We start from the raw sequence: 25,676 nt of genomic DNA on the forward strand, positions 1-25,676 counted from the left end.
TTCACAGCTCATAAAGCTTGGTGGGGACTGGGGACTTGAACTCAGGTTCTTGCACATGGTCATATGTACCCTCAGCCAGGTGCTCCACTGCCTGCCCCTTGTTTATGGCTAAATCATATTCCACTACACACACACACACACACACACACACACACACACACACACACACACACACACACACACTGATTCACCAGTGCCCATCAATCCATTTGTTCTCAGTGGGCCCATATATTATTACCATGTCTTGTTATTATAAAGAATGCTTCCTGGTCCAGGAGGTGGCACAGTGGATAAAGCATTGAACTCTCAAGTATGAGGTCCTGAGTTCAATCCCCGGCAGCACATGTGCCAGAGTGATGTCTGGTTCTTTCTCTCCTCCTTTCTCATTAATAAAATATCAAATAAATAAATATTTTTTTAAAAAGAATGCTTTTGTGGTCCTGGAGGTAGTGCAGTGGTAAAGCTTTGGACTCTCAAGCAGGAGGTCCTGAGTTTGATCCCTGGCAGCACATGTACCAGAGTGATGTCTGGTTCTTTCTCTCTCCTCCTATCTTTCTCATAAATAAACAAAATTTTTTAAAAATATTTTTTTAAAAAAAGAATGCCTCACTGAGTGTGGGGCTATAAGAATCTTTTTTTGTTGCCTTGCCACTCTGGGTCATTTCCTTCGGCTAGAAAGAGAGAGAAAGAATGATGGCGAAGAGAGGAGGGACATCACTGCCTCGAGCTTCCTTCAGCATCATGGCTCTCCCACGTGCTGTCCCAGGAGCTCAAAACTGGGTCTGTGCTGGTTGGTGCAGGCACCCTTCCAGCTGAGCTATCTCACCGACCTCCAGATAAATTTTTTAATTTAATTTTTATTTTCTTCTTATTGATTTAATGTTGATTTACAAAATTTTAAGCTAATAGGGGTATAAATCCGCACCGCTCCCCAGATATCTTTTTCAGGTAGTGTTTTCTTTTTTTTTTCCTGATTTTTTTTTTATTGGGGAATTAATGTTTTACATTCAACAGTAAGTACAATAGTTTGTACATGTATAACATTCCCCAGTTTCCCATATACAATACAATCCCCACTAGGTCCTCTGAATCCTTCTTGGACCTGTATTCTCCCCACCCACCCCAGAGTCTTTTACTTTAGTGCGATACGCCAATTCCATTTAAGGTTTTACTTGTGTTTTCTTTCTGATCTTGTTTTTCAACTTCTGCCTGAGAGTGAGAGAATCCCATATTCATCCTTCTGTTTCTGACTTATTTCACTCAACATGATTTTTTCAAGGTCCATCCAAGATGGGCTGAAAATGGTGACGTCTCCAGGTAGTGTTTTTGTTCCCTCTGAATATATTCCCAGAAGTGGGCTTGCTGGGTCATATGGTTGTGCCATTGTTAATTTTCAGAGGAACTCTCATACTGTTTTCCATAGTGACTGTAGTAATTTGCTATCCCACCAGCTGTATACAGAGCTCAGCTTCCTCCATGTCCTCATCAACAATTGCTCTATTGTCCTTTTGAGGCTGGCCGCTCCAACAGGTGTGAGTTGCTATCTCCTTGTGATCTTAATTTGTGTGTCTCTAATAACTTTTCACATACCTAGTGACCTTTTATATATCTTCTGGGGAGAAAGTCTCCAGAGATCTGTTCTCGTTTTACAATTGGGTTATTTTAATTTCTTTGGCTGTTGAGTTGCATGAGTTATTGATATGTCTTAAATATTGACCCTTTAATCATAAATCTGACTTACAAATATTTGTTCCCTTTTGGTAGGTTATCTTTTTACTTTGTTGATGGATTCTCTTACTGTACAGATGCTTTTTTATGTACATATACTCTTGCTTGTTTATTTTATTTTTAGAAAATTTTATTTGCTTTTATGGTAGTGAGGGAGGGAGAGAGAAAGTGACCAGAGCATTGCTCAGTTCTGGCATATGTTGGAGCCAGGGATCAAACTTGGGACCTCTTGCATATAAGTCCTGTGTGTTGCCACTATGCTATCTCCTCAGACCTCTAAAAATTCTTTTGTTGGGAGTTGGGTGGTAGTGCAGTGGGTTAAGTGCATATGGCGCAAAGTGCAAGGACCGGCCTAAGGATCTCGGTTCGAGGCCCCGACTCCGTGGAGTCACTTCACAGGCGGTGAAGCAGGTCTGCAGGTGTCTATCTTTCTCTCCCTGCTCTCTGTTTTCCCCTCCTCTCTCCATTTCTCTGTCCTATCCAATAACTACAACTATAAAACAACAAGGGCAACAAAAGGGAATAAATAAATATTTTTTAAAAATTCTTTTGTTGCTTGTGTTTTAAGTGCCCAACCAATAAATCACTACCAAACCCCATGGCAAAGAGTTTTATGCATGTATTCTCTTCTAGGAATTTTGTGATTTCAAGTCATTCTGTGAATGGTGCAAGGTGTGGGTCTAGTTTCATTCTTTTCTTGTGGGTATGCATTTATCCCACAATCACTTATTGAAGAGACTATTGAGACTCTGTTGAGTATGCTTTGCTCCCACATCAAATATTAGCCATATCTGCTGGGGCTTATTCTGGACTCTCAATTCTGTTTCATTCATTAGTCTGTTTTACTATTATTATTATTTTAATGAGGGGAGAAAGAGTAAGAGAGAGAGTTCAGAGCACCACTAACTCTGGCATATGTGGTGACAGGTACTGAAACTGGAACCTCATTCATGCAGTTCCTGTGTATCCACTGAGTATCTCCTTAACCTTTTGTCTGTTAGTAATGGCAATTTCATAGTTTTGGTTACTATGGTTTTATAGTATATTTTGACATTAGAAAGTATGACCCTGGGTCCATACTCCCAGAGGGTTAAAGAATAGGGAAGCTATCAGGGGAGGGGATGGGATATGGAGTGCTGGTGATGGGAATTGTGTGGAGTTGTACCCCTCTTATCCTATGGTTTTTGTTAGTGTTTCCTTTCTATAAATAAAAAATGAAAAAATTTTTTAAAATGTTTAAAAAGAAAGAAAGAAAGTGTAGTATTTCTTGCTTTGTTTTTTCTCAGAATTTCTCTGGTTTAAGGTGGTGCTGGGGATTGACCTGGGATCTTTGATGCCTTAGGCATGAAAGGCTTTTTGCATAACCATTATGCTATCTCCCTAGCCCTAAGGTGTTTTTTGTTGTTATTGTTGTTGTTGGTGGTGGTGGTGTATGTATGGTTCTATATACATTTTTAGGATTGCTTTTTATATTTCTTAAAAAAATGTTTAAGGGTCTGGACAGTGACACACCAGATTGAGCACACATTACCATGCATAAGGACCTGGGTTCAAGCCCTCTGGTTGCCACCTACAAGGGGGAAGCTTCATGAGTGGTAAAGCAGTGCTGCAGGTGTCTCTCATTCTCCCCTTCTCTTTTTCTCCTTCCTCTCTCAATTTCTCTTTGTCCTATCAAAATAAATAATTAATAAATAAAAACAAACAAATAAATAAATATTTTAAAGCATCTGGAATCTTAATAGAGACTGTATTGAATCCACAGATGACTTTTGGTAATGACATTTTTAACAATAGTAGTTCTCCCAACCTATGAACATGGGATAGAGGGGCCAGGTGGTAGTGCACCTGGTTGAACGCACATGTTACAAGGCCAAGGACCCAGGTTCAAGCCACTAGTCCCCACCTGCAGGGGAAAGCTTCACAAGTGGTGAAGCAGTGCTGCAGGTGTCTCTCTGTCTCTTTCCTTGGCTAGCTCTCCTTCCATCTCAATTTCCAGCTGTCTCTATCAAATAAATAAAGATAATGAGCATGGGATAGATGCTTTCCTAGTTATTTATGTCTTATTTGATTTCATTAAAGTTTTGTTGTTTTCAGCATAGAAATCCTTGACCTTCTTAGGTAATTGTATCCCTACTGTATTATTGCTTTTAATGCAATCATATTATTTATTGTATTCCTGTTGTATTATTGCTTTTAGTATATTGAAGATAGGAATGATTTTTCCCAGAATATTCATTGTTAATAAAAATAAATAATATTGACTTTTAAAACAGGTTTTATTTATTTATTTTGGCTAGGAATAGAGAATTTGAGAGGGGAGGGAGAGGAGAGAGGGAAAGAGAATAAGAAACACCTGCAGCATGGTTTCACCATTTGTGAAACTCCCTCCCAGTAGGTGGGGACCAGGGACTTAACCCCAGGTCTTTGCACATTATAACATATGCACTCAACCAGGTATGCCAGCACCCAGCCCCATAGTACTGACCTTATATGTTAATTTTGTACTCTGTAACTTTACTGAATTCGTTGATTAGATCTAATAGGATTATTTTGGGGTTGGGGGGAGCAAGGACCTCACACATCCACAATTTCACTTTCCTATGGCTTACTTTTACCTTCAGATAGGAAGACAGTGAGAGACAGCACAGCACCTCAGCACCAACCCAGTGCCATGGCATTGCCATGTAGAGCTGGGGGTTGCACCTGGACCACAGGCATAGTCAGGCGGTACATAGCTGACCCAGTGAACTGTCTCTCCAGCCCTAGGATTTTCTCTATAAAATCATTCTGAGGGCTAGGCAGTGGCACACCCAGTTGAGTGCACATAGTGCTAAGTGCAAGGAGCTGTGCAAGGATCCAGGTTCGAGCTCCCCACTCCCCACCTGCAGGGGGGAAGCTTCCAAGCACTGAAGCAGGTCTGCAGATGTCTATCTTTCTCCCTCTCCCCTCTCAATTTCTCTCTTATCTTATCCAATAAAATGGAAAAAAATGGCTGCCAGGAGCAGTGGATTTGTAGTACCAGCACAGAGTCCCAGCGTTAACTCTGGAGGCAAAAAATAAATATAAAAATAAACAAAATCATTGAGTAAATAGAGACAATTTTAATTTTCCCTTTCCAAATTCTGATAACTTTTTCTTTCTTTCTTTCTTTTTTTTTTTTTTTTGTATAATCACTCTAGCTGGGTCTCCAGTACTCTGCTGAATGGATGTGGTGAGGTTGGGTGAACTGTGAAATCAGCTGTGGGCTCATCTCACGTGGTCTTTATTATGTTGTAATCTGTCCCTTTTCTGAATAATTTGCTATGCATATTTTTGTCACTGCCAGTGCTTTACCACTCAAGAGTCCCAACTTTTTTTTCAGAGAAAGACAAGAGACAGAGAGACAGAGGCAGAGAGGGAAAGATCCAAGAGTATCAAAGCTTCCTCCGTGCTACAGTGAGGGGCGTGGGGGCAGACTTGCCCCTGGCTTGTGAGCATGGCTCAGCAGGCACCCTCCCCAGCCAGCTATCTTGCCAGCATTGTGAAGTATTTTATCATGAATGAGTTGTGTCAAATACTTTTGCATGTGTGTGTGTGTTTCTGGACATGATATTACCTTCTCCCCAGCTCCTTCCCCAATTAAAAAAAATTAGAGTGAGAGACACAGACAGACAGACAGACAGACAGACAGACAGACAGAAGGGGCAGAAATCGGAGTACTACTCCACCATCCCCAGCATTCTATCTGGTTTCTAGGAACCACACCCAGACACTTGCAAGGCTGGCACTCTGCAGCGGAGTCATGCCTGCCTCTTCTCTCATTTGATCAGTGTGGTGTGGCACGCTGGTTTGCATGTGGTTTGCATAAGTTCACAGTTTCTAGCATTCTTGAGAGAAATCCCACTTGGTCTCAGAGAATGAGTCTCTGGATGTGATGCAGAATTCAGCTGGCTGGCATCGTGCTGAGAATTTCTGCATCGTGGCATTCTAGACATGTCCTTAGGAGAGTTTCTTCTTCTCTTCTTCTTTAATGTTTGCAGTGAGTGTGGGAGGGGTTGGTGTTAATTCCTCTTTAAACAGTTGGTAAAATTCACTAAGAAGCCATCTGATCATCTGAGCTTTTCTTTTTACTTGTTTACATCAGCATAACAGGGCAAGGGGGCTTGTGCATTCACAATTCCTTGCACATGCATTCTTCTCCCCCTCCCCCTTTTTTATTTCAGAGAAATAGAGAGAAAGACACAGTACTACCTCACCATCTGTGGAACTTCTCCTGGTGTTATGATGTTTACATGTGGTGCTGGGGCTTGAACCTAGGAACTCCTGCATGGTAAGGCAGGTGCTCCTCCTGGGCGTCTCTTCTCATCTCTTCTCGTCTCTTCTCGTCTCTTCTTTTCTCTTCTCCTTTTTTCCTTTATTCCCTCTCTTTCTTCCTTCCTTCCTTCCTTCCTTCCTTCTTTCTTTCTTTCTTTCTTTCTTTCTTTCTTTCTTTCTTTCTTTCTTTCTTTCTTTCTTTCTTTCCACCAGGGGTATCACTGGGACGTGGTGCCTGCTTAACACATCCATCACTCCTAAAGGGTATTTTTTTTCTTTATTTGATAAGACAGATATAAATTGAGAAGGAAGGGGGAGGTAAGGAGGAAGAGAAACACTAATAGCAGTTGCTTCACTGCTCATAAGGCTTCCCGGGAAGCCTGCAGGTGGGAATCAGGGGCTTGGACCTGAGTCAAGTCCTTGATAAGGCAGCGTGTGTGCGCTCAACTGGGTGTGTCCCCAGATGTTCTTTCTTTCTTTCTTTCTTTCTTTCTTTCTTTCTTTTCTTCTTCTTTTTTTTTTAGAAAACTTTTTTTATTTTCAAAGATAATCAACTCATTATCTCACATAATTGAATCATTATGTTATTTTATTAATATTCAGGGGCAAGATTTTGACTACTGATTACTTGATTATTGATTACTAGTTATTGGTCTGTACATTTTCTTTCTTTTAATTTTTATTTATAAAAAGGAAACACTGACAAAAACCATAGGAATGAGCCCCCACACTTATGGACATCTAATCTTTGACAAAGGGGCTCAGACTATTAAATGGGGAAAGCAGAGTCTCTTCAACAAATGGTGTTGGAAACAATGGGTTGAAACATGCAGTAAAATGAAACTGAATCACTGTATTTCACCAAATACAAAAGTAAATTCCAAGTGGATCAAGGACTTGGGTGTTGGACCACAAACTATCAGATACTTAGAAGAAAATATTGGCAGAACTCTTTTCTGCATACATTTTAAAGACATCTTCAATGAAACGAATCCAATTACAAAGAAGACTAAGGCAAGTATAAACCTATGGGACTACATCAAATTAAAAAGCTTCTTCACAACAAAAGAAACCACTACCCAAACCAAGAGACCCCTTACAGAATGGGAGAAGATCTTTACATGCCATACATCAGATAAGAGTTAAATAAACAACATATATAAAGAGCTTGCCAAACTCAACAACAAGATAACAAATAACCCCATCCAAAAATGGGGGGTGGACATGGACAGAATATTCACCACAGAAGAGATCCAAAAGGCCGAGAAACACATGAAAAAATGCTCCAAGTCTCTGATTGTCAGAGAAATGCAGATCAAGACAACAGTGAGATACCACTTCACTCCTGTGAGAATGTCATACATCAGAAAAGGTAACAGCAGCAAATGCCGGAGAGGTTGTGGGGTCAAAGGAACCCTCCTACACTGCTGGTGGGAATGCAAATTGGTCCAACCTCTGTGGAGAATAGTCTGGAGAACTCTCAGAAGGCTAGAAATGGACCTACTCTATGATCCTGCAATTCCTCTCCTGGGGATAGATCCTAAGGAACCCAACACACCCATCCAAAAAGATCTGTGTACACATATGTTCTTGGCAGCACAATTTGTAATAGTCAAAACCTGGAAGCAACCCAGGTGTCCAACAACAGATGAGTGGCTGAGCAAGTTGTGGTATATATACACAATGGAATGCTACTCAGCTGTTAAAAATGGTGACTTCACTGTTTTCAGCCGATCTTGGATGGACCTTGAAAAAATCATGTTGAGTGAAATAAGTCAGAAACAGAAGGATGAATATGGGATGATCTCACTCTCAGGCCGAAGTTGAAAAAGAAGATCAGAAAAGAAAACACAAGTAGAACTTGAAATGGAACTGCCATATTGCACCAAAGTAAAGGACTCTGGGGTGGGTGGGTGGGGAGAATTACAGGTCCAAGAAGGATTCAGAGGACCTAGTGGGGGTTGTATTGTTATATGGAAAACTGGGAAGTGTTATGCATGTACAAACTATTGTAAAAAAAAAAAACAACATAGGATAAAAGGGGTACAACTCCACACAATTCCCATCACTAGAACTCTGTATCCCATTCTCTCCCCTGATAGCTTTCCTATTCTTTAACTCTCTGGGAGTATGGACCCAGGGTCATTATGGGGTGCAGAAGGTGGAAGGTCTGGCTTCTGTAATTGCTTCTCCACTGAACATGGGCATTGACAGGTCAATCCATACTCCCAGCCTGTCCATCTCTTTCCATAGTGGGGCAGGGGTCTGGGGAAGCGGGGCTCCAGGACACATAGGTGGGGTTGTCTGCCCAGGGGGGGGCCATTTGGCATCATATTAGCATCTAGAACTTGGTGGCTGAAAAAAGAGTTAACATATAAAGCCATACAAATTGTTGACTAATCATGAACCTAAAGGCTGGGATACTGCAGATGAAGATTTGGGGGTCTCCATTTTGTAGATAGTTAGTAGGCCTATTTTAGTTATATTCCACAGGGCCCATGACTATACTAGGCATCGCTGCTGCCTCTCCCCAAGTTCTGATTTTTGTGTTTTCATTTTCCTTTCTGTCAAGAGTTATACATATACATATGTCATATATATGACAGAGATAAACAGAGAGAAAGAGAACAAAGGGAGCTCTTCTCCATCACTTGTGCTAGGAATAAACTCACAGCATCACATGTACAAAGCATGTGCTTTCCCACTTAGCCACCTCCCTGGGGACCCTCAAAAACTTCAAAATTTTTTTTTATTTTCCCTTTTGTTGCCCTTGTTATTTTATTGTTGTAGTTATTGTTGTTGTTGCTATTGATGTCGTCTTTGTTGGATAGGACAGAGAGACATGGAGAGAGGAGAGGAAGACAGAGAGGGAAAGAGAAAGATAGACATCTGCAGACCTGCTTCACCACTTGTGAAGCAACTCCCCTGCAGGTGGGGAGCCGGGGGCTCAAACTGGGATCCTTACGTCGGTCCTTGCGCTTTGCGCCAACTGCACTTAACCCACTGTGCTGCCGCCCAACCCCCCCAAAAAAACCTTTGATTCCCCTTTATATTTTATTTTTAACTTCAAAATACACATAACATAACTTGGCCAGAGTGACCATTTTCATGGCATAGTCCAGTCATGCTATATCCAGACTGATGTGAAACTAAGGTCCCACTCTCCAGCGCTGCCTCCTTCTGATTTTTGCCTCTGTGATCTGACCACTCTAGTTATGTCCTCTAAACGGACTCATGCAGTCCTTGTCTCTTTTGTGCCTGGTGTACATCCTTTAGTATAGAGTCCTCAAGGTCACCCATGTGGCAGCAGGTGCCAGGCTTTCCTTCCTTTTGGGGGGGGCAGAGTGATGCTCCATTGTCCATGTGCAGAGACCATGTTTGGTCTGTTTATTTGTCTGTTGATGGACTCATGTGTGTTTCCCCCCGCCTTGAACCACCATGCACAATACAGCTGGGGAAGCTAGGTCTCCACGCACCTCCTGAAGACCTCGCATTCGGATGTTTTCTCTGGCGGTGTCCATGCTGTCTCCTGGTGTCCTTGATGCTTTGTGCTGCTGACCAGCTGCACATCTTTTTTTTAATGTTTATTCAAGTCCTTTGTCCATCTAAGACCCAGGTTCCTTGGTATTCTCTGTTGTTGAGTTGTAGGAGTTCTTTATATATTATGTATGTTAGCCCCTTGTGGGATGTGTGCTTTGCAAATATTTTCTTTTGTTTCATTTTCAAAGTAGGTGGCTTCTCTGGCCTGTCTTAAAACAAATCTTAGACAGGATATCATTTCACCAAAGGATTTTCTTTTTAAGGCCAGGAGGTTCTGGATGATATTGAGATAGGAGAGTATGACACAGAGGCAGCTCTGAGCTGTGTGTATGCTGCTGGTGGTGACACTGAGGACAGTGGGCACATGGCGTGTGACTCTGAGAATGTGAGACACACAAGTGATGGCTTCTGGTGTTTGTCTCAGTACATGTGAAAGTGATGGTGATTATGTTCCTATTTGTCACCCTGCTGTGACGAGTGTGGCCCAGAGTGGGGTACTTGAAGGGATGAGCAGGCATGGCAGGTGTGCCAGATGAGGGGGCAGGGTGTGTGATGTGTGTGGGGTCAGTCAGAGAAAGGACAGACAGCATGGGGTTATGGGGACAGAGGATGTGTTGGTGTGGGCTTCCTCCTGGCTTTGAGCTCCCCAGGGGGGCTTTGGGCAGGGGCAGCTAAGGAACACTTTCTTCAGACAGAGAGAGACAGAGGGAGGGAGTCAGAGCTACTGCAGCACCCAGGCTGGAAGCTGGATTACAGGGTTGCCAAAGCAGGTGCCCTCCCAAATGAGCTGTATCCCCGATGACATGTGAGCCTTGTGGCTCCGTGCCCTGCAGCCTGGGGCTGTGGGAGGAGCTTGTGCAGCAGGGCCTGGCTCCTGGCAGACACTCAGGGGTCTCTGCCCGCCTCGGGTGGCTGAGAGAGCAGTGGTCGCCCCGCCTATCTCCCAGTCCTGCCAGGCCTCCATGGAGCTCTGCACACTCCTCTCCCTGCTCCACTGTCCTCGCCCGCTGTCCTCGCCCACTGTCAGCATCAGCCCAGCTCCTCCAGCCTCATTCAATTAGGCCAGTGCAATTTGCTCTAGAAAAAAAATCCCGTAATCTGGTTAATCACACCAGTAGGGGTTCTGGCCAGGCAGGGAGGGTGAAGTGGGGGTGGGAGGTCCACACCAGTGACTGAGAGCTGGGGCATAGGCATCTCCTGGGACTGCCTCCACCCCAGCCCTCAGCCCCCTGCCCTGTTCCCTGGCCAGCAGTCCAGAGCCTGGGTCTCTCTCGTGTGATGGTGGGGCTGTGCTGCATGCATCTTGCCTTCTGGCAGCTGGCTGGTCTCTGTTTTTGTCTGCTATCTCCCTCATGGCTTCTGAGGGACTTCTCTTGGGCTCTGGGGCGGGCTGGCTGGCCAGGACTCAAGGGGACAGAGCCTCAGGGCAAGGTGGAGGGGGAAGGTGTCCTTACAGCCACATCTAGAACCTGTCCACCCAGTGGCCCTCTAGTGCCAAGCTGCACAGCTGGCATGGGGGCACAAAGAGTGGAAGCCACCCTCTCTTGGTTGCCCATGGGGCTGCTGCCTCTGACCACGAGGGGTGCTGAAACTCAACCTACCTTCCCTGCTAAGGCAGGCCAGACCCTCAGGGCTGCATATCCATTTTGTTCTTGCACAGTGGGGGCCCAGCCCCTGCCAGGAGCCAACTTAGGCAGGAGGGGTTCCCCCGACATCTTCTCAGCAGCTCCCAGGATGTGAGCTCAGGCTTGATTAAGGTTATGGAAGAGGTGATAGAGAACCAAGGGGAGGGAGGTGATGGAGGAGTTGGAGGTAATGGAAGAGATGATGAAGGCCACGATGGGGGAAGTATTGGAATGGAGATGGGAGAAGTGATAGAGGAGTTTGGGGTGATGGAAGAAATTATGGAAGAGATAAGGGAGGAGTGAGCAAGGAGTTACTAGAGAAGATGAGAGAGGCAGTGATGAGGGAGGTATTGAAGTTGATGAGAGAGGAGATGACAGGAAAGTAAGGATTTATTGGGGGAGGTGAGGGAGGAGGTGATGAGGGAGGTATTGGAGGAGGTGAAGGAGGAGGTGATAGGAAGAATTCGTATTCAGAGATAAATCTGGTCCCCAAGGCACCCACAGTCCCTCAGACAGCCACTCCCTCACTGCACTGTCCCAGGCTCCAGCATGTCAGTGACTGAAGTCACACATGTGGACACAGGCCAGGACTGTCACCTATACATGTAGAAGGTCACTTGCAGATGTGGCTCAGGGTCCACATTCACACAGGAGCTCAGCCTCACATGCTTTCACACAGACTTTCTCCTGGTGACCCCATGGCTGTGTTCTGCTGTGGTTATGTGCCCTGGGGACATTCATGGTGGTGACTAGTGAGAGCTTCCCACAAAGGGAGGGAGAGGCTGGCTTTGGTGAGTGGACCGGGAATTTTTCAGGAAAGACACCAGTAAATCGTAGCTTTCATTTCTAAGATAACATTGTGATGGGGTCAGGTGGGGGCGGCATCATCTCCCTGTCATGAACCGGGGTCTCAGAAAGGGACCTGCCCCAGCCTCACAGGCATAACACCCTCAGGGGAGCTCCCAGGCTCTTGCATTCGTCCAGTCTTGTGTGTGTGTGTGTGTGTGTGTGTGTGTGTGTGTGTGTGTGTGTGTGTGTGTGTGTATGAGAGAGAAATTGTACTGTGAGTGTACATGTGAGTATGTGTATGTGTCCCACTATGAGTGTGAGCTTGTGAGTTTGTAGTTGTGCATGTCCCAGCATGTATGCATGTGAGTGTGTGTGAATATGAGTAGCCTGGGTCCTTGATCTGAGAAAAGGCAGAGGAGACATTCCAGAGACTCCGGATGTTTGTCCTCAGGCTTCCTGGGCCCTCCTAAAGCAAATAGCTGTGAGTGCCAGGCTGCCTGCCAAGCAGGTGGGCGGGGTGCACTGTGTAGGGAGCCCACCTCACCTCCAGCACCCCTCACAGGGACCCTGAGCAGAGATGTGGTGACCGAGACCCATTGGCAACTCCCATGTGGAGTTGTTGACTTTGTCTTTTATTTTTCCTCAAATTTTTCTTCACTCTTTACATGTTCATGAGTGATTGGAATGTATTGATTTTAGGGCTACAATTTTTTAGACTTTTTTATTTTAAAATTCCTTTATTATCTTTATTTTTATTGGATAGAGACAGCCAGAAATTGAGAAGAATGGGGAGATAGTGAGGGAGAGAGACAGAGAGACACCTGCAGCCCTGCTTCACCACTCTGAAGCTTTCCTTCTGCAGGTGGGGACTGGGGGCTCGAAGACAGATCCTTGCACACTGTAACATGTGCGCTCAATCAGGTGCACCACCACCCGGTCCCCCCTTTTTTTGCCTCTAGGGTTATCACTGGGGCTCAGTGCCTACACTACAAACCCACTGCTCCTGTGGTCATTTTTTTAAATTGTTAATTTTTTTTTATAAGACAGAGAAATTGAGAGGGGAGGGGAAGATAGAGAGGGAGAGAGAAAGATAGACACTTGCAGACCTGCTTCACCACTTGTGAATGACCCCCCTGCAGGTGGGGAGCTGGGGGCTTGAACTGGGATCCCTGAACGGGTTCCTGTGCTTTGTACTACGTGCACTTAACCCAGTGCGCCACTGCCCGGCCGCCTGGGTTGTTGCCTTTGAGCAGTGCAGGCAGAGTAGGCAAGGCTGGCTGGCCTCTGCATATGGAAATGGTAAGGGCTGGGCACACCAGGCCCTGAGTGCAGGGGAGAGAACCAAGCAGGGGCAGGACATGAGAGGACCCGGTGGGCCTGGTGCCTGCAGTGTCTCCTGGACAGGCTGCTCCTGGCTCTGCCTTTAGTCCTGGGAGACAGTGGGGAGATAGCACCCAGCACCCAGGGGCCACCATGCCAGCCTTATGCAAGAAGAGCTACAACAGTGAGACCCACACATGAACACTGCAGGCAGGGGTGTGGACTACGGGGGAGGGCCCCCCCCCCTCTCCTGGAGAACCTAGTGGAGCAGGGCCTGCCTGAGCCGAAGCCACCCAGCAGATTCCTGGCCCAGCCCCCCAACAGAAGCGCTATTCTTAGGAGTGGTGAGCTTGTTCACATTCCTACAGGGCTGGGAAGGGGGGCAGGACCCCACAACTCTCCTCAACTCTGACTTTGTCTTCAGGGTCCTCTCCCCAGGGTCCCCTCCTGACCCTCGTCTGTCCAGCTGCCTCTGTATCAGTCCTTCTCTCTGTCCCAGTCTTTTTCTCATTCTACCCTCTTCCCCTTCCCCCCCCCCCCCGAGATTTGGGAAGCAGCTGGAATGGGCCAGGCCTGAAGATAGAGCCATATACAGTCATGGGACCTAGAGAGGGACTGTGGGAGTGATACAGACTAGTGGACGGACAAACAACAGACATGGAGAACCCAGGGAGGCTGGGAGACGGGGTGACAGAGCATATAAGACAGATTGGGGGAGGGGCCCCAAGGCAGGGATGGCTCCACCCCTAGAGCAGCTCCCAGGCCCACATGGATGAGCCAGGCTATGCTCATCAGCATTCATGCCCCTCGCTTGGGTGCTGGGCCTGGCACAGGGACAGGTCTGCAGGAGCACTACCCAACCCCAGAGGGGCTCAGCCCATCACCTGGCCCAGGCTGACTCTTAAAGCTGCCTCAGGAGAGAGGGAACCTTATAAGTCTGGAAGGTTCTGGACTGGGACATGGGACCCAGCAAGTCCTTCTTTGTTTCCCCTGGCTTTAATTTACGCACCGTCAGCTTGAGTACACTCTAGGCCTGTGGCCTACTGAGGAAGGCTGTCCTGGTCCCTTCCTGAGTTTGGCATAGTCCTCCTGCTCCAGCCCCCTGAGCCCACTCTCCTGTTTCCTATATCCTCCTTTCCTGGCCCCAGTCAATCAGAAGGGCCCCCCTGAGTCAGGCCCTAAGAGAATGGTGGTGGTGCAGGATGAGGCAATCAGGAAGCCTTTCTGGAGGAGATGTGCACCATGCAAGAGAAGGAGGCCCTGGAGGAGCCAGTGGGAGCAGGGGCAGGCTCGGCAGGGATCAGGGCCACGCCGGGACTGGGCTCAGGTGTATTCTACAGTGCACGTGTCTCCAGTGTGGCTCGGAGGCTGGAGACGCGGCCCTGTTGGAGTAACAACTGAAGCCGGAGTCTGCGAAGGGCCAGGAGGTAGAGGGGATGGGAGGAGAGGCCGGGGGTGGGGTGGAGGCAGGTCTTCCTTTAGGGCTGGCTCCTGAGCTCCATGGGGCCCCTGCCACTGACCCTGGTCCCCTGGCACCCTTCCATCCTACCCTGCTGTCTCCTCCCAGCACCCCATACCCTACTACACCCACCTCCTTTCTCTTCTCCCTGTTGAGTTGAAGGCTGGGCCCTCCCCTCAGAGCCTTACTTTCCTGGCCTCTCAAGTGAGGTGACAGTGCAGATACTTCCTCAGCCTTGTAGAACCAGATAGCACATGTGGGTCCCTGGCTCACATAGAGTGGTCGGCATCTCTAGGCAGGTGTTGGAACCACAGATTCCTGGGCAGGGCCAGTTCCCCTGTACCATAGCTCTAGGGGTGAGGTCTGGACATGTCTAGCTTTCCCTCTCGGAAGCCTCCTTCCCACCCCACCCCCGGCTCCCCAGCCTAGTGGGCATTAAAGCTAGTCCCCCTTGGCCAACAATCCCCCATTCCTGGAGCTAGGCCTCCCAGTGGCTGTGAAGTCTCCCTTCCCTGCTCTGGGTCCAGCTCAGCCCCTGGTGTCCAGACTTAGCATTCCTGAGCAGCTCTTCCCGGGTGGGTATTTCAGGCACCAGTGTCTGCCAGGCGGCTCTGGGCAGGTGGCAGGCGTGGGTGGGGAGGGAGGGACCGCCCCGGTTTCCAGCTTCACTCCTCATTCTGCTGTAAGGCTGTAAGCACAGAGGAAGCCTGGTGGGCTGGACGAAGGCAGGGGCTGTGCACGCAGCCAAAGGGGGCTTCTGTGGTTCCAGCTCCCGGGAGGGCTCCTCTGGGCCAGCTCTGCCAGCCACCCTGCTGGAGAGGCTGTGCCTGGGCACCAGCACACTGGGCTGCCAGACATGGCTCCGGGGCCCTTCAAGCATGTGCCCATCACACTTCCTGCCCTGATTTCCCCCATCAATCTACCTTCCTGGGCTCCTCCATTCTATGTGTGCCCGTTTTGAGTCTCCCTGAGTTCTCTGGTTTGGAGAGGTGTGGGGGAGGCTTGAGAGTGGGCAGGAGAGGCAGATGGGGGAGAAGCCATGGAGGCTCTTGGCAGCACAAGTGCAGCCTAGGACCAGGGTGGCTGTCAGGGGAGGCAGGTAGGGGGAGGAGGAGAAAGGGACGAGCAGAGGAGGAGAGGGGCTGTGAGGGGGTACAGGGTCCTGAAGTTCCCCCTTTTAGAGAAGGGGGCTTCAGGGTCCATAGATGAGCTCAGTGCCCTCTCTGCCCATACTGGAGGCCCAGTTCAGGTGGAGCTGCTGACTCAGCATGCACGGCCAGGCCCAGAGACTTAGTGCACATCGTGGGAGGTGGTTGCCCGTGGAATCTGAAGCTGTTGCTTTCTTCTGGGGAAACTGAGGCTCACTTCCTGGAGGACAAGGGAGCGTTGAGTCTGGGTTCCAGGTGTGGGAGAGCACAATAGGACACCTCTACAGAGGGGGCTGGGGAGCATCCTGGGACAGCAGCCCTGCCTGAGCCTCTGGAAGAGCCCCAACCCCCAGTGGGAGGCACCAGCAGGAGTGACCAGGGTCCTGGCACTGAGGGATTAGAGCTGATTTAGTCCTGACCTATTTCCCTGCCCAGATGAGTACAGCCATGCTGGATGCCAGACTCTGAACTGGCTCCTCTTCTTTGAACCTGGTGTGAAAGACCAGTGTCCGTGGGGTGGCGCTGTCTGTGGTGCTGACCAGACACGGAGCTGTAGGTTCGGAGCTAGGGAGAGGAAGAGGGCTCCATCCATCTGTATTCATCCTTCTTCTGATTTGTCCCTCTAGTTCCCTCCGTGGTGTGCAAAAGAGACTCATAGCTGTGTAGTGTTCCACTGTGTGTGTATACCACAACTCCCTTAGCCACTCATCTCTTGTTGGACACTTGAGTTGACTCCAAATGTCGACTGCTATAACATTTTCCCATTCAGCTGTTTATTCACTCATTTCTCCCTCCACCTCTTCACACCGTCATCCATCCATTCACACAGATCTATCCTCTCTGTGTTAAACCACAAAAGCATAGAACTTTAGGCTGCAGAGTTAAAAGGACCCTTTTTTTTTATTAGAGGAACGTGGGGCTCAGAAGAAGGCCTGCTTAGGGCCATGGAGAGCTTCTGTATTCAGTCTGGAAAAGGGCTGGAAGTCGCAGCTCTTTTCTACCCACTACAGACTTCCCTAAGGTCTGGGAAACTGTCTGGCTGTGATGCTGATATTTATACGGGTGTTTGTTCCCAAAAACTTTGAAGGCAGGAAATGTGACCTCCTTTGCCTTGCTTGGAGCCTGGGGAGTGTGTGTGTGTGTGTGTGTGTGTGTGTGTGTGTGTGTACGCGCAATTGTACAGTTGCATTTTGATCTGTGTGTGCCTGTTGGGGGGTGTTCACATGTGTTGGGAGGAAGCATGCACCCAGCAGTGTGACAAGTGTGACACAGAAAATGCCCTCTCAGTGCTCTTCCTTGCCTCCTTTTTATTTATTTATTTTCTTTGTTGGGGAATTAATGTTTTACATCCAACAGTAAATACAATAGTTTGCACATGCATAACATTTCCCAGTTTTCCATATAACAGTACAACCCCCACTAGGTCCTCTATCATCCTTCTTTGATCTGTATTCTCCCCACCCACCCACCCCAGAGTCTTTATACTTTGGTGCAATATGCCAACCTCAGTTCAGGTTCTACTTGTGTTTTCTTTTCTGATCTTGTTTTTCAACTTTGGCCTGAGAGTGAGATCATCCCATATTCATCCTTCTGTTTCTGACTTATTTCACTAAACATGAATTTTTAAAGGTCCATCCAAGATCGGCTGAAAACGCTGAAGTCACCATTTTTTATAGCTGAGTAGTATTCCATTGTATATACAATGGAATATATATACCACAACTTGCTCAGCCACTCATCTGTTGTTGGACACCTGGATTGCTTCTAGGTTTTGGCTATTACAAATTGTGCTGCCAAGAACATATGTGTACACAGATCTTTTTGGGTGGGTGTGTTGGGTTCCTTAGGATCTATCCCCAGGAGAGGAATTGCAGGGTCATAGGGTAGGTCCATTTCTAGCCTTCTGAGAGTTCTCCAGACTGCTCTCCACAGAGGTTGGACCAATTTACATTCCCACCAGCAGTGTAGGAGGGTTCCTTTGACCCCACACCCTCTCCGGCATTTGCTGCTGTTACCTCTTCTGATGTATGACATTCTCACAGGAGTGAAGTGGTATCTCACTGTTGTCTTGATCTGCATTCCTCTGACAATCAGAGACTTGGAGCATTTTTTCATGTGTTTCTCAGCCTTTTGGATCTCTTCTGTGATATGAATATTCTGTCCATGTCCTCCCTCCATTTTTGGAAGGGGTTATTTGTTGTCTTGTTGTTGATATTTTCAAGTTCTTTATATATTCTGGTTATTAGCCTCTTGTCTGATATATGGCATGTAAAGATCTTCCATTCTGTGAGGGGTCTCTTGCTTTGGGTAGTAGTTTCTTTAGCTGTGCAGAAATTTTTTAAATTTGATGTAGTCCCATAGGTTTATGCTTGCCTTAGTCTTCTTTGTAATTGGATCAGTTTCATTGAAGATGTCTTTAAAATTGATGCAGAAAAGTGTTTTGCCAATATTTTCCTCTAAGTATCTGATAGTTTGTGGTCTAACACCCAAGTCCTTGATCCACTTGGAATTTACTTTTGTATTTGGTGAAATATAGTGGTTCAGTTTCATTCTTCTGCATGTTTCAACCCATTGTTTCCAACACCATTTGTTGAAGAGACTCTGCTTTCCCCATTGAATAGTCTGGGCACCTTTGTCAAAGATTACGTGTCCATAGGTGTGGGGGTTCTTGCCTCCTTTTTCTTTCTAACTCCAGTATCACTTTATTGAAGGACTGTTGATTTATAGGTTGTTATGTCAGGAGGGCGCATTTCCATATTCTCCCAAGGTAGGTGTCAGTACACCTAGCCCGTCATCCTGTTCCACCACATGGACTCATGTCCGCAGACTCCTCTGAGTGGTCTTCAAAGCTGCTGTGGCAGACTATATGTGGCCCATCGAGGACTCACTCCGTATCATTCTTTGCTTTGTTTCTCAGAGCCCATCTGTGAGGGCGATCATCCAGCACTCATCCTTCCGGCTTAGCTCGCTCAGCATGATCCCCTCTAGAGCCATCCATGTCGTTGCAAATGAGAGTGCATCAGTGTTTCTCACAGTTGTGTAGTATTCCATTGTGTGTCTGTACCACAGCTTCCTTAGCCACTCGTCTGTTGTTGGCCACTTGGCTCATTTCCAAGTGTCTATTACCAATGGCGCCGCCATGCACAGATCTTTTCTGATGAGTGTTCTGTGTTCTTTGGATTGATGTCTAGGAGAGGAATGGCTGCTCTCTTCCATGTACCATTCCTGAGGCTCCAGCCTTTGACTAAGCCACAGCCCCCCTGTCTGTCCATTTGTAGCTGCACCTGGTGACTCTTCTCCCTGAGCTGCCACCTCTGGGGTGTGGAAATGGGAGCAGAGTCAGCCAATGCAATGAATCTGCCTAGAGATCTGGGGAGACTCAGGGAAGAGGTGGGCTGTAGCGGGGCTGGGGGCCCTCTGGGAGCAGGGTGTGGTAAAGCCACTCCAGCCCTTCTGAGCTGCAGCTCCTGCACCCCCAGCCCCAACCTTGGGGAAGAATGAAGGAAGCCACAGAGAATCCTGGGCTGCTTTGCTCATGTCTCTGGTTAAGGAGATGAAGTCCCATTCCTGATCCTACTGTCCTCACAGCTCCATTGCTAGTTCCCCCTTACCACCATTAGCCTGCCTTTTGCCTGAAATCAGAGAAAACTGGCCAATCAGAGCAAAGAGCAGACAGACACCACCAATTTTTGTAAAGGACAGGCCAGAGCTCTCCCAATCCCAGGAAAGGACAGGTAATGTAGTTGGAACAAGGACAGGCTCCCTTCTCTTGCTCCCCCTCCCCAGGGGCAGGGGTCTGATTCAGAGCAGGAGCTGGACAGGGGCCGAAGAGCCTGAGACTGGGGGTATGAGCTTGGTTCTGCACTGTCCCCAGCTGGAATACAACTTCTTTTTTTTTTATTTTTTAAATTTATTTTATTTTTGAGAGAGATTCAGAGAGAGACACACACACAGAGAAACACCAGAGCACTGCTCAGCTCTGGCTTATGGTGGTGCGGGGGATTGAACCTGGGATTTAGGAGCCTCAGGCATGAGAACCTGTTTGCACCCCCCCCCACTGCCATAGCACACACCTCCATGGGGGCGGAGCTCCTTGGGGCTTGGCTTGTCCCCCTGACCCCCACCCTGGGCCTATTCTTAGGCAGGAGAACCCTTAGGCCAGCACTGGCTCTGGGCCTGCCCTGGAAGTCCCAGTGTGAGAGGCCATGCAGACCCTGGGGATTACTGGGGGCTCCAGCTCCCCCTCTGGAACATGCAGAGCTCCAGAAAGGCCTGGGCGGTGTGTGCAGAGGCCTCTGGGCAGCTGCCACTCATGCCCTGGAAGTGGCTGCAATCTGCACCTGTGTGTGTCTCAGTGGTGTCTGAAGGCAGGGGGTTTTCTGTGAGGGAGGGAGTCCATGGCTGGGCATGAACTTTGCTGAGGGGGATGGTCCTGAGGATGAGAACACAGTCCTCTGGTTTGGGACTACAGTGCTTGGAGACAGCCGCTTCATCAGGGGGCTGGGGGCTGTGGAAGCTTTGTCAAGGAAACCTCTGCTGCCCCACTCGCAGACACAGGGCTGGGTGGGCTTGGGGTCAGGAAGGAAGCTAAAGCTAAGAAGATGCAGGATGACATCTGCAGTGAAAGCCTGAGTTAGACCCCAGCACCACAGTCCCTCTGAACAAGCCCCTTCTGCACACTTGGGGCTGGGGAGCTCGCTCCAACACTCCTCATGACTCTACCTGGCAGAACAGAAGGGCCTTTACTTCGCTGAGCCAAGCACAGCCTGGGGGTGGGGGGAAGTCCTAAGGCACTTCCAGCCATCCCTGAGGCTGCAGAATTCAGTCTCCTGCCCAGGAGGGCCTGTGAGGGAGAGGGTCAGAGACAAAGCCACTGGGGCTGCATTGATTCAGGTGGGCTGGCAGGGTCTCCAGTCTGAGTCATGGCAGGTCCCTCCTCACCCTGTGCTTCATCCCTTCCTGGATGCCATGCTCTCGGCAGCTTGTGGAAGTGGGACACTCACTTGTTGATTAGCTGCACTTACACTAAGGGCTCGTGTTGAGCCTGCGGTTCACTAAGACCCTCATATCAGTCTTGTCTCTTTCATCCTCCCCTTTATCATTTGGCTCCAGGAGCACAGATGCAGCGATCCACAGGGAGGACATCAGAAAGGACTCGACCGTGTGACTGGGATGAGTCACGCAGCTGCCTTGGCCCTGGCTCCCCTGTTCCGTTACCTTTCTCTTTGATTCCCGCAGCTCTGGCTAAGTTAACCTTGCTAGAGGCAGGGCCTCTGTCCTCTGTGTTCCGGCTCTCCAAGGACAGGAGCTGGGCGGCAGTCAAGGCTGCCAGGCCCAGCCCCACCAAGTCCCACCATGTGGGTTCAGGTGCCCTGAGGCTCCACTGCTCCGGGTCAACTCAGCACCGGGATGGGAAATGAGACTGGCCAGACCTTAGCCTCCACGGAGAGTGCAGGGTCCAGAGCCAGAGATGTCCAGCAGAGTCCCCTCTGCTCTGTGCCTGGGACCTGGCATTCCTTTCTGCTTCCAGCAGTTCGGCTCCCCCACCTGTGAGACTAACAGCAGTGCTGTGACCAGGGCCTGTGGGGCTAATGAATCCTTTGGAACTCCTGCTGGGGATAGGGGTCACCCTTTCTTTCACTTTCTTTGTCTTTTTTTTTTTTTTTAACCAGAGCACTGCTCAGCTCTGGCTTATGGTGGTGCAAGGGATTGAACCTGGGACTCCAAAGCCTCAGACAGGAGAATCTCTTTGCATAACCATTATGCTATCTATCCCCGCCCCTTGTTTCACTTTCTTTAATGTACTTAACTCTCTTCTCTTCTCTCCCTTTTATTTATTTGATTTTTTTACAAGATAGGTTCTTAATTTTATTTATTTTTAATTATTACAGAATCAGAGTGAAATGAGGAGAGAGAGGAGAAGAAAGCAAGGCACTTGCAGCCTGTCCCCAAGGCTTGTGGTGCTCCCTCCGACCCCTGCAGGTGGGAACTAGGGACTTGAACCCAGTTCTTCTCACATGGAACTTGTGTGCTATACTGGTTGCACCACTTGTTTTAATTTTTTAATCAGTTATGATGCCAAGGATTGAACCTGGGGCCTTGGAGTCTCAGGTGTGAAAGTCTTGCATCAACACTATGCTATTTCCCTCCACCCCATGAGATTCCCTCTTACTGTCCTTCACTAAAGGACAAGGGAGAGGCAGGGCAGTGGCACACCTAGTTAAGCACGGACATTACAATGTGCAAGGGCTGGGATTCAAACCCCTAGTCCCCACCTGCAGGAGGGAAGCCTCATGAGCAGTGAAGCAGTGCTGCAGGTGTCTCTCTTTCTTTGTCCCTCTCTATCTCTCCCTCCACTCTCATTTTCTCTGTGTCTTTTTCATATATATATATATATATGTATATGTATATATGTATATATATATATATATGCATGTGTTTTAGAGTTTGTTTATATTTATTTATTTATTTCCTTTTTGTTGTCCTTGTTTTTATTGTTGTTGTAGTTATTATTGTTGCTGTTATTGATGTTGTCATTGTTGGATAGGACAGAAAGAAATGGAGAGAGGAGGGGAAGACAGAGAGGGGGAGAGAAAGATAGACACCTGCAGACCTGCTTCTCTGCCTGTAAAGCGACTCCCCTGCAGGTGGGGAGACAGGGGCTCGAACTGGGATCCTTACGCTGGTCCTTGCGCTTCGTGCCACCTGCGCTTAGTCCACTGCACTACCACCCAACTCCTATATATATGTTTTTTAACTGATAAAATAAATAACGGACAAGAGACCTGGGGTCTAGTTTGTGTGAGACCTCGACCTTTCTCTGAGCCTTAGTTTCCCCAACTGTCAGAGGGGACTCGAACACTCCAAGGCCTGAAGACAAGTTGCATTCTGGGGTCCTGGGTCCTAGGGTCCTTGGGTGTGGCACCTGAGCTCCAGACTCTATGTGTTGGGGTACAGCGCTGTGGATCAGACTGCCCAACCCTGCTGCCATCGTCACATCCTCTCCTCTCTTTCAGGATGCCCTGCTGAGCCTGGGCGCTGCCATCGATGCTTCAGGCCTGCAGCAAGCCATCAAGGAGGCCCTCTCAGCTGTGCTCCCCAAAGTGGTAGGTGCCTTGCCCCACATCCCCTCTCACCAGCCCCCCCAAACTTTTGTCCCTGTCAGTGCTGTCCCTCACACGGGGACCCTGCCCAGGGGAGTCTCTTGGAGGAAGTAAAGAGTGTGAGTGCATCTTCTGAGAGGGCTTCCAGGAAGAGGAGGACTTCAGCTGAGCCCCCAAAGAACTAGCCTAGAAACCCCAGGATGTGTGAGTCAGGAGGGGCCTCAAACCTTACAGGATGACCAGGTCTCACAGGCAGACAGAGGGCTCTCCCAGCATGGCAGCCAGGGGCTTCAGGGTGGGGGTGGGGTACAGGAGAAGCTCCCTGGTGCCAGCATTTGGGGTATGGGGAGGGGCCTGGGGCTGGGTGGCAGGACAAGGGCCGGGGGTGGGGGGACCAGGACCCTGAGCCCAGATGGGGAGGGCATTCCCTGCTTTGCCTGCCCAGGCCACTTCCCACCCTGACTCTAGTGACTCAGGCTTTAGCCAAAGGGCTGGAGACACTGTCCTGGAGTGACCTGGGAGGTGGCACAGTGTGTAAAGCACTGGACTCTCAAGCATGAGGTCCCAAGTTCAGTCCCCAGCAGCACATGGACCAGAGTGATGTCTGGTTCTTTCTCTCTCCTCACCTATCATTCTTAATGAATAAATGAAATCTTGAGGCGGGGGGAGAGGTGAGGGAGAGAGAGGCTGTTCTAGACAGGGGTCTGACCAGCCTAAGGGGAGGCAGCTCAGTTGGTAGAGCACAGGACTTGCAGGACTGGGTTCCAGGTTTGGGACTCAGCACCTTATGTCAGAGAGGTACTCTGGTCTCTCTGTCTCGTCTGACATATATATCTTTAAAGACTTTTTAAATGTTTTGCTTCTACCAAGGTTATTGCTGGGGCTTGGTGTCTGCACAATGAATCCATTGCTCCCAGTGGTCTTTGCTTTTCATTTATTTATTTATTTATTTATTTATTTATTCATTTATTTTTTATCGGATAGAGAGAAACTGAGAGGGGAAGATAGACAGACAGACAGACAGACACACACACACACACACACACACACACGTGTAGTACTGCTTCACTGCTTGTGAAGCTTCCCCCTGCAGGAGGGGACCAGGGGCTTGAACTTGTTACTTTGCACTTGGTAACACACATGCTCAGCTGAGTGCACCACTGCTGGGCCTCAGAGATGTATTTGTTTTTCTGAGAGAGAGAAAAGAAGGGAGCAGAGCAGCGGGCTAAGGGCAGGTGGCACAAAGCACAAGGACTGGCATAAGGATCCTGGTTCCAACCCCGGATCCCCACCTGCAGGGGACTCGCTTCACAGGCGGTGAAGCAGGTCTGCAGGTGTCTGTCTTTCTCTCCTCCTCTCTGTCTTCCCCTCCTCTCTCCTTTTCTCTCTGTCCTATCCAACAACGACAACAACAATAATAACTACAACAATAAAACAACAAGGGCAACAAAAGGGAATAAATAAATATAAAAAAAAAGACTTCCGTTCTTTAAAAAAAAAAAAAAAGAAAGAAGGGAGCAGAGCCCCATTCAGCCTGGATCAGCCTTGGGCTCTGGGGTATCCAGTCCTGCACTGTCCTGCTGAGCTGTCTTCCTGGCCCTTGAATATACAAATAATTTTTTAAATTTTGGTTGGGGGGGTAATGGTTTACAGCACAGCCTTTAACACATAGGCACAAGCTGCTTATCTCCCTTTGCTGTCTAAGGAGACACATCAAGACACCAATGTCCCTTTATCTTGTCCCTTTCCCTCCTTCCCCAGAGTCCTTTGCTTTGGTGCAATACAATCAATCTCTCTCTCTCTCTCCCTCTCTTTCTCTCTCTCCCTCTCTTTCTCTCTCTCCCCCCCCCTCTTTCTCTCTTTAATGACAAGCTGAAATTAATGTTAAATAAAAGATGCCTGGATGCCTGGAACTGAGTGCCACACGCTGGCACATCTCACACACCACACACCAGCCAGTGGCACATTCTGCCCCACGATGTGCCCGCCTCCCAAGAGCCCACTGTATCTGAATCCACTTGACGGATGAACCACCGAAGGTCCAGAGAGGGAGGGAGGGTACTTCTGCCCAAGGTCACACAGCGTGCGGGGTTGGGGGAGGGGAGCAATGGGGCTGGGTGCCTCTGCACCCCGTTTCCTCTCCTTAGCTCTGCCTGCTTGAAACCTCCTCAAAGTTCAGCGCCCAGGAGGAGGGCTAATGAGTGAGCTTTATTGAGCGTGAAATTGGTAGGAAGTGGGTGGTGTGTTGGCACCCAAAAATAAACCCTCCAGGATCAGGATGGGACCCAGGCAACATCTGGCCTGGGGCAGAGGCACATCTGGAAAGGGGACAGGGAGGCTTGTGTGACGCTGCCCCCACCCCTTGGAGACTGCCCCGGGAGGTGGGCAAAGTCTTGCTGGGCAGTATGCCAGCCTGAAGGCCTGTGTCGGCTTCACCGTGTCCCCAGAGTGGGGGGCTAGTTCCACAGCTGGGGTCCAGGGGGGCTGTATTCCTGGGGTGGGGGGGGCAGAAGTCTTTGGCCCACCCCGGAAACCTGCATGAGCTAGGGCAGCCCTGACTTTGGGGATCCCTGACACAATTGCAAGCATGCTCAGCAACCACATTCCCCCCAAGAAGGGTGGGGAGCAGGGCATCTCCTCTGTCCCCAGGGAGAAGCAGGGAGGTGGGGGG

General features: G+C 48.7%; 1 protein-coding gene across 5 annotated transcripts in view; it reads left to right on the forward strand.

Annotated features, from left to right (window-relative positions):
* Window positions 1-25,676, forward strand: part of PDE2A (phosphodiesterase 2A) — a 102,421-nt gene that overhangs the window by 44,061 nt on the left and 32,684 nt on the right. For 4 of the 5 annotated variants that reach the window (XM_007527495.3, XM_060176889.1, XM_007527496.3 and 1 more), the window contains one exon: window positions 22,919-23,008. In XM_007527495.3, the coding sequence (XP_007527557.2) occupies window positions 22,919-23,008 (90 nt within the window). Of the gene's footprint in view, window positions 1-5,997; window positions 6,038-22,918; window positions 23,009-25,676 lie in introns of those variants that run through there. The other variant, XM_060176890.1, reaches the window with a different exon arrangement.

This window comes from Erinaceus europaeus, chromosome 17 (assembly GCF_950295315.1).
Source record: "Erinaceus europaeus chromosome 17, mEriEur2.1, whole genome shotgun sequence".
Classification (NCBI taxonomy): Eukaryota; Metazoa; Chordata; class Mammalia; order Eulipotyphla; family Erinaceidae; genus Erinaceus; species Erinaceus europaeus.